This window comes from Girardinichthys multiradiatus, chromosome 24 (genome assembly GCF_021462225.1).
Source record: "Girardinichthys multiradiatus isolate DD_20200921_A chromosome 24, DD_fGirMul_XY1, whole genome shotgun sequence".
In the NCBI taxonomy this organism is placed as follows: Eukaryota; Metazoa; Chordata; class Actinopteri; order Cyprinodontiformes; family Goodeidae; genus Girardinichthys; species Girardinichthys multiradiatus.
The window spans coordinates 11,464,968-11,476,994 of NC_061816.1; the positions used below are offsets into that span (position 1 = coordinate 11,464,968).

A 12,027-nucleotide genomic window follows, 5' to 3' on the forward strand; every position below is an offset into this window, starting at 1 on the left:
CTTCCTCCACTGAAACGAATCAATCACAAGTTCAGCTAGTTCCTCTGAAATCTACTTTATATGTAAGAAGATAAAAGAGACTCTACGGTTGTTCAAATGGAAGCATCTTTACAGTTAGATGACTGAGAGTTAAACTGTAGTAAAGGAGAGCTAAAACACTGATCCCTGACCAGCTGCAGGGTGCTCCTGTAGCTGAGCGTGCCTCTAAAATCCATCTGTAAGGAGCTGCTGCAACCCCTCCAACAATGCTTATTAGTCACAGTTACTGCAGAGCTCTTGAGATGGAAATGTGAGACTAAAATATTCCAATAAATACTTTACAGTTTGCCATGAAATGTTGTGCCAACAGCCAGATTCCCGTGAGGATTAATATGAATGTCTTCTGGTCATCACTGATGCAACCGCTTTTGTCTTGAGTGAAATTTCTTGGTGGCTTTTGAATAAACTGCAACTAAATTTGGCATTAAGGTTTCAGCCCCTCCAATGAGCTAAACGGGTACATTCAAGCAACCATGTTACTTTGCATTTAACAAGCTCGGTGTACAATTTAGGTTAGCAAACTGCAATCATCAGTCTGAATGATGGAGCATTGTTAGAAATAAATTCTGTGCAGATAAACAATGAAAAGCAGGGATAACATACTTGTGTATTGTCTTGTAAAATTCCTCTAAACTCGCCTTTGAAGTAAAAACAGCCCCCTTCACACTTACTAGTAGCAACCCTGGTGAAGATGTAAAAACACATTAAAATAAAGTAATAATTTGTTTAAAGAGCATAATCTCACACAGATTTTATTTTAGAAAAACAAAAAGAAAAACAACTTATAAACCACTGCTGATATTACTTTGTAAATGTTACAATAATTGTCTTTATTTTAAATTAAACTGATCAGATATTCTAAACAGTTCATGATGCTTTGCACTCTAAGGTTTCAAAGGGCTTAAAAAGAAACCCACAGCATCATTGCTCCTCCACCGTACTTAACAGTGGGTATAGGATAAATTTGCCTTATAACAACTCTGCTTCAGGTTTGTCCAACCTAGTGTATTTGTTGCCAAAAACTGAATCTTTGTCTCATCTGACTGAAGCAGACAGTAGCATTTAGCTAACTTCACATGTTTATGTTTGTAATGGTAGGATAGGAGAGGCTTTTTCCTGGCATGTCTCCTAACATTCGGGGTCCTCGTCTAGAGTTGTTTTGAACTTTCTCATTGTTTGGAACTTAATATTCCTCTAATGACAGATATGAGCAGGTTTAGGCAAGTAGCTGATTTGATGTAGCCATTTCCTAGTTTATGATGATAAACACTGTTACATGTCTGTTTCTTTGATGTGGCACAACCTAACCGCCCCTTTCCCCCCCACAGGTTGTTCAACCCTTTTGGGGTCTTTTTTTTTTAAAAGAGGAAAATAAATCCCATTGTACCACACTTACAAAGACTCTGACATTTTATTATGGTTGTCCTGTGTGTTCTCCCTCCTCAAACTTGGGACACACACACACACACACACACACACAAGAGCCTTAATCAAATGGCACGATCTCTTGTCTTTCTCATTTTAAACACAAAGCCAAGATTTACTAATTAAAAGATTGTTATAATTATTTTATAGAAACAGTTAGCCATGCCAATAAGTGTGACTTCTTAAAAAACGTTTTTTCTTTCTTCTAATATACAGATACATCTCAAAAAATTTGAATATTGCATAAAAGTGAAATATTTTTTGCCAGTCATCTCAGAAAGTGAAACTCATATATTATTTAGAATCATCACACATACAGTGACATATCACAAGCTTTTATTTCTTGTTATTTTGATTAAGGCTTACAGGAAAATTAAAATACTGTGAAAAAGTTCCTTATTTGACACTCATGGTGTCACACCATTATCAACTAATTAACTCAAAACACCTGCAAAGGTTTCCTGAGCCTTTAAACTGTCTCTCGTTCTGGGTCATGGGCTACACGATCATCTGACTTGATAGATATCCAGAAGACAGTCACTGACACCCTTCAGAAGGAGGGTAAGCCACAAAAGGTCATTGCAGGTCAATGCTGAAGAAGCTGGTTGTTTTCAGAGTTCTGTATCCAAGCATTTTAACAGAAAATTGAGTGGAAGGAAGAAGTGTGGTAGGAAAAAGGGCAACAGGGAGAACTGCAGCCTTGAGAGGATTGACAAGCTAAATCCATTCAAGAAGTTGGGGGAGCTTCACAAGGAGTGGACTGAGGCTGAAGTTGGTTGATTTAAGAGAAGAGCCACCACACACGGACGAATACTAGAGATGGGCTACAAATGTTGCAATCCTCATGTCGAGCTACTCCTGAGCCAGAGGCGATGTCAGAACCGTCTTACCTGGGCTAAGAAGAAAAGGAACTGGACTGTTTCTCAATGGTCTAAAGTCCTGTTTTCAGATGGAAGTAAATTCTGAATTTAATTTGGAAATCAAGGTCCCTGAGTCTGGAGGAACAGTGGAGAGGTACAGAATTCATGCTACTTGAAGTCAAGTCTGAGGTTTCCACAGTCAGTGATGGTTTGGGGTGCCACGTCATCTGCTGGTTCTGGTCCACTGGGTTTTCTGAAGTCCACATTCAATGTAGCCATCTACCAAGAACTTCTACAGCACTTCATGCTTCCCTCTGCTGACAAGCTGTAAGAAGATGCTGATTTTATTTTCCAGCAGGACTTGGCACCGGCCCACACTGACAAAAGTATTAAAAGCTGGTTCTATGACCATGGTGGTACTGTTCTTGGTTGGCCAGCAAACTCCCCTGACCTGAACCCCGTAGAAAGTCTATGGGCTGTTGTTAAGAGGAAGATGAGAGACACCAGACCCAACAAGGCAGATGACCTGAAACTCAAAGCAACCTGGGCTTCCATTATACCTACGCAGTGCCACAGGCTGGTTGCCTCTATGCCACGGGGCATTGATGCAGTAACTCATGCAAGAAAAGGCCCAACCAATCTATGAGTGCATAGAAATGGCCATACTGTTCAGAAGCCTTTTTTTTTTTGTGCGGCACTAGAGGCCTTTATTTTCCATTTTTCTACAGTGGGTAGACAGGAAAGAGACCAAAGAGAGGGGGAGACATTTGGCAAAGGTGGCCGGGTCTGGTACTCCAGGTCATCGAGGACTATAGCCTCTGCACATGGTCATGCACTTGCTAATCTTCTGAGACGCTGAATTTTGAGTTTTCTTTACCTGTAAGAACCATCAAAATTACAAGAAATAAAAGGTTGAAATATTTTACTCTATGTGGAATAAATCTCTATAAATAACCGTTTCACTTTCGGAACTGATTGGAAAAAACTATTGCACTTTTATGCAATATTCTAATTTTTTTGGATGTACCTGTGTAAATGAACTCAAATAATAGGATGGACACCTTTATATATTTTGACTTATCACTACAAATCAAGGTGCCTAAAAGACACGAGTGCCTTAAAATGCTTTCAAAATAAAAGAAAAGAGACTCTTAATCTCACCCTAAAATTATTTTAGTAATATTTGAGAAAACAAATGGGATTCTGAAGGTCATCACAACTAAAAACCTTCTAAATACACCACACTGTCTATAAAATAAAATAAGTGTGCTGGTGAATATCACTGTATAGAAGTAGGAGCACAAACCTTTGACTCAAATACAGTTCAGAGATGGCTTTCTTGAGTTTATTTTAGTCTCCATCTTGTATTATTTACTCTGGAAACAGAAAAAAACATGATCTTGCAGAAGAGAAAATCAGACCTTGATTGATGCCATTAGCTCAGGCTGTTCATTTATTATTTGTAACTGCTATAGTAAAGTTAGCCAAGGAAAACGAATCGTTGTAAGAGAGCCATTAATCTCAACAGTTACTTCATGTTAAACTGCAGTAATGAGCTGATTTGCTTGATTTACTTAAACAAATACAAACAGTGTTTAGGACACATGATCAGTGTTCTTGCTGGATGATACAGTCTTACACAACATTATTGGATGTCAAAAAATATATTTACAAGATGTGTAAAAATGTATCTTCTACTCCAGTAGCATAATCTCATAGTTTCTTTAGAATAATACAATCTTTAATTTGAAAATATTATATTATATATAATATATTATAATGCTAATAAAACGCTAATTACTATTTGTTTCTAACAAAACAATTATCGGCACCCAAACATTTCTTTATTTCTACTTTACTTTTAAAATTACCCAGATTTCCAGGGTTTTCTCGTTAGTAATCCAGCACTTTGTTTTCCTGGGGTACAACAGGATGTGACCCTGAGACCATTTCTGTTAGCTGCTGGCCACCAGAACGAATGAAGAGCCGTGTTTATCTTGGCACTAAGTACTGTGACCAAGATGAGAAGCTCACTGTTAGAGAACTGCAGCAAAGACTTTAATCTTGGGGTCTCCAAATCTCCATCACATCATTAGATGATATCTAAATGCAAAAAGATGTATCCAAGGATGAAGAATTGACCATAAACATCTCTATTGGGACGTTCATTGGAACAATGTGTTTTAGTCAAATAAGACCAGAATTGAGATGTTCAGACAACAAAGACGGCAGATACGAAAAATATGCAAAAAAGCATCTCATGCCTACTGTTTGTTTTTCTTTTCTTTTTTTCCCCAAGCCCGCTGTTCAATATGGTGTGAGATCTATGATGCTGTGGGCCTGTTAATCTTCCAAAAGGCCCTGTGAAGCTTCTTAAAGTGCATGGGAAAAATTGGTTTTTCATATTGGACCTCTATGTCACCGTTTTAAAAACAATCCCCTGAAAGCCACCATAAATGGTGGATTTAAAAATATCCACTTTATTGCCATCATAAACTCTGTTGTCTCTATATTGCAAAACATACATGAGCCTATGAAGTTCTAACAATAAAATGATGGTAGGTAGGAAAAGATTTTGGCAAATAAAATGGGAACAATGTAACAGGAGACAAAAACATGTTCCTAACTTAATCCAAAAATGAGTATATGGTATATTTTGTGGGTTTGACACAAACAACTGTCTGTACTTCATCCTTTTAAGTGGGGTGTGCTTTCGTACTTTTAACTCATCCCTGTACCTTTCAAAGTAACAATGCTGGTCAGGAGAACAGAGAGAGAGTGAAATACAAGTTAATAACACTTCATAACAGAGTTGTAATGTTTGCAGATTACTATTTTTTGCCTCAGGTGGCCATTCCTCACTGTGGTGAATTACAGTCTGGGCTCACCCCATAGTGTTTTTTAAATTCCCCCACAGGGTACCAGTTTGTTAGATCATCAAGCTTTGCTCTCAGATATTCATCATGACTTTCTTCTCCTCTTGAACTCAAACTCCAGCTAGAGAATTCATCTACCACTACTTTTGTCTCAGGTGGACATTGTGTTAGTCACTGCTTTCTAAGTTCTGCGTTACAGATGTAACATCTCTCGTTCTTGGCTGCCTTGTACTGGATTATTTAAATTTCACACTTTTTTACACAGTTAATTTTGGTCATAGAAGTGAATATTGAGCAGATTTTGAGAAGGTTTGCATGGCATATTTTGTAGGCTAGAGCCAAACAACTGTCAGTTTTTTTAATCTTTTTAAGTACGGCGTGTATTTGCATGTGATTATTTTTTCTTGTAATGCTTTCCGCATCCACTTTTCAATACAGAGACATTAAAGAAGTGTTTTAGTGTGTGCTTAGGGGCCATTCTACCATCCCTGAGTCTAAGGACCGTGCTGAAGATGAGGGATAGATCTCTCAGGGCACAAGCAGCTTCAGCTTTCTCTTATTCTCCCGCTGTACCACCTCCTCCTCCACCACCCTCCACTCTTTAAATCTCTCTCTCTCTCTCTCATGCACAAACACAAGCAAGTGTTAGATTGAGGCTCTTCAAAGTGCACTTGTTATGCCAAGACTGCCGGGCCATTAATGAGGGCAAACTATTTTGGGAAGTAGTAACTTAGCTGTTTAAAGACATGTGGTGTTTTCATCTGTGCATGCATGTGTGTCAGCAAGAGAGAGCACTTGTGTTCAAGTTTTTATCAAGGACTTGGAGTTTGTGTGTGTCTGTGTAGGTGTGAATATGCATCAGTCACTACAAAGTCCCACTCCGAGTGCTTTGAAGTGTTCAGGATAACCACAGAGGACAGACGGCTGAGAGCAAGTGAAAACATCATTTATAGTGAGCTGGAGAGCTTCAAGGGGCCAACTGGCTGTGTGTATATATAAGTTTAAAAGTGTGTTTATTTATTAAATGTGCCCTTTGAAGCAGGGGCGAAGTGTGTCAGATTCACAGTCCTGACGCAAACCTTGGACACCCACAGCCGCAACAGGTAAACTGTCAACTAACGTGCCAAAACATGATGACACGCTCCTGCGTTTCCTACAGACCCGCTGTGCCGTGCATGTGACTTCCTTTGCGATTGCTGTGTCAACAGACCAGAGGGGCACAGGAAGGCCGGAGCGTGCCCCTGGTGGGTTAAAATGCGCTAAAATGTGTGTCCATGTGTGGTGCAAAAGGGCATAAAGAGGTTTAGTCCTTTGGGAGAAGCAAAAGGAAAAGACACAATGGGAAGGAAATGCTTCAAATAAAAAACAACAGATGAAGATGAGGAACAAAAAGAGAGGAAGCGTCAAGCACACCAAGCATTCAACATGATCAGTAAAAGCATCAGTGTGAAGCTACAGCAGGCTTGTGCGAGGATAAGCATGTTGTTTTCGCTCTCCATTACCAGCTCTCGTGGCAGGAAGAGGTCCTCCTGCCGGGACACCAGCACAGACACCGTCTCTCCCTGCTTGGTGCTGCGCAGCATGGCCACAAGTTCCTCCTGCGTATGACCAATCATGTCTACTCCATTCACCTATACAAGCCGATTAAAGAGCAAATGTCACATTTCAGAGCCATAAAAATAAATATGAAACATAAATAAATCGTAACAGTTAAAATAAATGAGTAATTTAAAAATTCCTTCTGACAGCAAAAGACCTTTGTAGCCACAAATCTCCAAAAACAGGAAGTAAGAAGCATATATGGACGATGATGTGTCATCTGGATCTGCAGTGTCTGATGGACTATTGTTGTATAAATGACACAGGCTGTTCTCTTTATTATAAGGCATGTATATTGGCAATATATCAATTGGGTGTGTGGCTGTGTACTGGCAACACTAAAAAAAGAATGAAATGAGCACTTTTGCTGCAATTAGCGAAACGTGGGTGGGCTTTGTCAGGACAGATTTCTCCTGTCCCACAAAAAAACAGTCTCTGTTTGAAACAGTTTTGCCCCGGGATTACATAAGATTACATGGAATCTTGGACTTAAGGGAAGGAACAATGAAAAGTTGAGACAACAGGACCTAAAGCAGTTCATGCCACAGCTAAGACAGATATATCAGGTAGGGAGTCAACAGCCAGACCACTGAGGTGACCACAGCTGTTGTTTATGAGTTTAGATTTGCTGTAGACATCATTCTCCACTACGGTGAATTTTAAAGGCAGACTTGGTTACAGCAGAACACTTTTAAATCCCTCCCCAGGTAGTTGGTTTGTTAGATCTCAAAGCTAAAAATCTCAAACAGCATTTCTCCACACCATAAAAATCTCCACCTTATTAACTAAAACTCAAGCATTCAGACTATGCTACCACTACTTTTGTCTTTGGAAGACATTGTGTTATTCATTGATGGCTTCCAAAGGTGAGACCATTCTTCAGGAACTTTTGGTTGGCTTTATTTCTACCAAGGCTTTTTAAATGTATTTCTTCATTTTAAACATGGAAACATTTTTAATTATAATGAGCTGCAAACATTCACACAGTTGGAAAGGAAAAGCTGACGTATGCCCTTTAAAGTGATGTTTGTTTAAACACAATAAAATAAGAGTCATGTTTTTAAATGTATGAAATCAAAGTTTATGATGTATTTCCCTTAGAAAAACATTAAGCTTAAAAAATGACCACAAGAGCAAAAGATGATTTAATCAGGCCCTAAATGAGTTTTATTTTGGAAAAAACAAAATGCAGTTGCGCTGCTCAACCAGCAGGGGGGTAATGGAGCGATTATCTGCTTATTTTAGCTACTTTTGTTACCATTCTCAACTCCTCTAGAAAAAAAAGCTGATGTCCAATGTGTGTTTTACCTCCAGGATGCGGTCTCCAGGTTGCAGGCGGCCGTCCTTGACTGCTGCCCCTCGCTGTAGGATGTTCTTAACTAGAATTGGCCCCGGCCCATGGACTGTGGAGTCCCTGGTGACCACGGTGAAGCCCAGACCCTCAGTGCCTGGTGGGGAACAAAGCAGCATGAGTCACAGCATGCTTTAGGGTAATTTATGTCCCTAAAATAAGATACTTAATTATGAATTTAAAGGCTTTTTAATTCCAACTTAATTAAATTTTCCTTTTCTTCTTTTTCGCTTTCTCTTTTTTCCTGCTGAACACAGCCTTTAATTTTAGCATTATCATCCACATTAGCTATTTTAAGAGCCCGTTTCCCTAAGGGGGTTAGTTGCCTGGCTCAGCCGCAGAGCTGCTGGGAGAAGAGTTCTCTCTTAGCTGGATTAGACAGTCTCTGCCTTTAATTTCACGTGTGAGCAGGCCGATCGGTGGCTGATGAAGGGAGGTAAAGGGAGGATATGGAAGAAAAGCGAAGAGAGGGACAGAAGATCCTTTTTTGACTTCCATCCTCTGGGATGGGATGTGATTTGGACAAAGATTTTTAGAGTTTATGTTGACCTCCTTGTGTGTGAGAGCCACCCACACACACAAGCATGAGCCATCATCCACCCCCAAGAGCCTCCACCCTCTCGCTCCTTCACGGCCCTACAAGCCCCAAGCCATGAGTGAAATGTGCCATGCTCTGCATCAGGTTGTGTGTATGTGGAAAGCAAAGCCGCCGTGGCATACTAAAGACGGTGAGCGATGCTATCTGCTCTCCAAGCTAAGCCTCCGCCTGCCCTATATTAGCGCACCTAAACCTCCCCGCCTGTCAATCACGGAGAGAAAGACCTCGTCGCTGAGGGAGAGGGTGTTAGAAACCAAATAATAACCCCTGCTCTGATCTTGCATCAGGTGGAATGGATAGAGGGAGACAAGGGAGAGCAACAACAAATCAAACAAAGGATAGGTGTGAATGGAAACGGGGAAGAAATGGGATGGAGTAAAAGAAGCTAACAATGAGACAGAAGTGAATAGAGCTTTAGGCTGAAGCTGTAGTGTGTGGAGCCCAATTTCTTCTATCCATTCATCTGCTCTGCCTTGGATACCTGTAGTGAGCGTGTGTGTGTGTGCATGTTCTTCAGTTATCTTTTCATCTTTTTTTACTTTTTAATACCAAAACACTGACTGTTGCTAGAGGACGCTCTATTCAGAGTGTACGAACCTCATTGTCTGCTATCAAACATCAGCACTGAAGAATTAGAGATAATGTAGTTGCTTTCCCAGTCTGAATTAGTCTGGACAAAATAAGCAGCAGGTTTCTAAGGATTCAGCTTTTTGTCTTGTTTCCATTCAACAAAAGTAAAAACAAGAGAATTGAATTTTGAGAACAGCTGCCTGAGACGTCAGATTAGCTGCGTCCTTATCACCTAAAGGCAGGCTTGTTCCGGTTACTGGTCTACAGCTACTACTACAGCTTTGAAAAGCTACAATTTCCAAACCTATAAAATTTTCCTTCAAGTGTCTTTAATAAAACGCCAGAGAAAAGTACTGAGTGGGCGGAGTCTGGTTACACATGAAATGGAGGCTGGAGGCGGAGCATCAACAGTGATCTTCCTGTGAGAAAAACATATTGAGAACGTAAAGGGCAACGTGTTTCAGGTTGGATTAAGTAACTATAAAAAGTACATAAATTGACCACAAAAACCACTGTGATATTTGTCCTTTTAACTCTGCTTTATCTTTTTTTTGTTAGACAGTTCCTCTGAGCAGAGATGCTTTACATGTTTCCTATTTAGCATGTTTCTCATAGGAAGATCACCTCCTACCTCGATTTCCTGTGTAAACAATTCTCAAATTCTATATTAAAAAATATAAAATTCAAACAATAGAGTTTAAAAGTTTACAAAAAATAAGTGTTCGCTTAGACTGCCGCCTCATTTTGGCAACTATATTGGTATTAATTCAAAACAAGTCCATCTTAGTCTTGAGTGGACCAAGTGAACTGGACTTATACTAAATATAAATGTCAGTAGAGGTCTAAATAAGTACAGTAGCTGGTAATTTGTGTTGAACTGCTTATTTGTCCTATTTTGCTGTGACCTAAGATACTACCTTTGAGTAGATTCAATATAACATTTACCTTTCCTCAGGTCAATTTTCATCCTCTTGCCACCTTTCTTGTTTGTAAGGTTAGAAAGTCCGGGTGCAACAGGACTCTTGTTAGCCAGCGGGCTCTGACTGCCGGTCCTGGGTGTGGGGGAGTTGTTCACCGTCTGAGCTGGAGGTGTGGGGGAAGCCCTCTCCAAAGACCCATATTGGGGCTGCAATGGTGGTGTGTTCTGCAGAGCTGGCTCTGGGGTCTTGGTACGTGTGTCTGGCTGCTGAAACTGCACTTTTGGTTTCAGTTTGGCTTCAGGCTGACTGTCGGTTAGAGCGCGGGGTACTAATGAACTCTTGGTTTTTACAGGGGGGTCTTTGTGGTCACCAGTGAAAAGCTGACTGATCAAGCTCTTCTCATAACGTGGTTTGCTGCCTGCAGGGAGGACTTCCAGACGCACAGAAGGAGACGACATGGCTTGACGGAACACCTCCTGGGACCTATTGGGAGTAAAAGTTGAATTCAAAAATGAGGAGAATTTGTATGTTGCCATTCAAATCTGTCAAAGCAGTTGTGAATCGAAGCCAAGGCTCAACACAGAACAGTGTTAATGTATAATAATGTATAAAGCCTTCTGCTCCGCTAAAGAAACTGTTTCAGTTAGGATATATACCAGCCAGTTTGTGACACTGTGTTCCCATTAGATAGGCTGACCTTACAGAAGGTTCCCAGTGTAGCTTTAGCAGACGACTACTCTGCGCCAGCTCTGCACATAAAAAGGCTGGAGAAAGATGTTTATGTCTATTCTGATACATCGAAACAATTATAAATATTATTTTGGAAGGTTGTGCAGCTGCATTAAGAAGTTTACAGATTCTCATTCTGAACATATTATGGTTGGAGCTTTTAATGATGGCCCTCAGCATGATGCTACCACCACCATGCTTGACATTGATTACATAGCTTGAGCCCAGGAAAGGTCATTCCAGAATGTTAGCCTTTCACAACCAGTTTTGATGCGTTTAAGATCCATGTCTAGTTGAGACACACCTAATACTGTCCAAATGTCAACCATGTAGCTGCTGATGTGAGTTAAGGTTAATGAATTTAGAGGAAGGTCATGACAGAAAACCCGCTCCACAGCATGACACTGCCACCAATATGCTTAACTTGTATTAAATCAAAATCATATCAAAAGCTTGTTGATTGTTACAAAACGTGTGTAACTGGGGTGTAACCTGCTAAAGGACATTAAACCCAATATAAGTCAGGTGTGTGTATATATTTAAGCCTGCCTGAATAATCTAAACTCTGACTGGATTAGAGAAAATCCCCAATAAACAAACTTGGGCAGTCATTTTATGGTACAGCACTGAGGCAAAAAAATTGTCAAATGCATCATTATGAGTGTATTTAAACCTCAACTGATAATCAACTAAAATCATACTTTTAGACTTGTGGCTTTTCTTTTAGTATGTTGTCTCGTCTATAAGCTACTGTAAGTGCTGATTTGTATTAAGGTAAGGATACGTAAACAGCCTTTGGATCCTCTCTTTGCTTATTGACCACAGGATTTGTTTATCACTGATGCATGAATAAATAAATTAAAACTGATTTAAAAAGCGTGCTGTTCCTGCTTTTACAGGCTGAAAGAAAAAGCCACGGTGCTTTAGCACTCTCTTGAATCTTTGTTATTACTATCTCATTACACACAATAAGGGATCAAAGGGATTCGGGTTCAATACAAATAAACTACTCAAGATTGTTATTAAAGCTTTGTAAAAAACCATGAACAGATGAGAGCGG

General features: G+C 40.0%; 1 protein-coding gene across 2 annotated transcripts in view; it reads right to left on the bottom strand.

Moving 5' to 3' along the window:
• The window catches only part of pard3ba (par-3 family cell polarity regulator beta a), a 178,517-nt gene that overhangs the window by 103,862 nt on the left and 62,628 nt on the right, over nucleotides 1-12,027 (bottom strand). For both annotated transcript variants that reach the window (XM_047355690.1, XM_047355689.1), the window contains 3 exons: nucleotides 10,264-10,721; nucleotides 8,108-8,247; nucleotides 6,703-6,831 (listed from right to left, as the gene is read on the bottom strand). In XM_047355690.1, coding sequence (XP_047211646.1) covers nucleotides 6,703-6,831; nucleotides 8,108-8,247; nucleotides 10,264-10,721 — 727 coding nt within the window. The remainder of the gene's footprint in view (nucleotides 1-6,702; nucleotides 6,832-8,107; nucleotides 8,248-10,263; nucleotides 10,722-12,027) is intronic.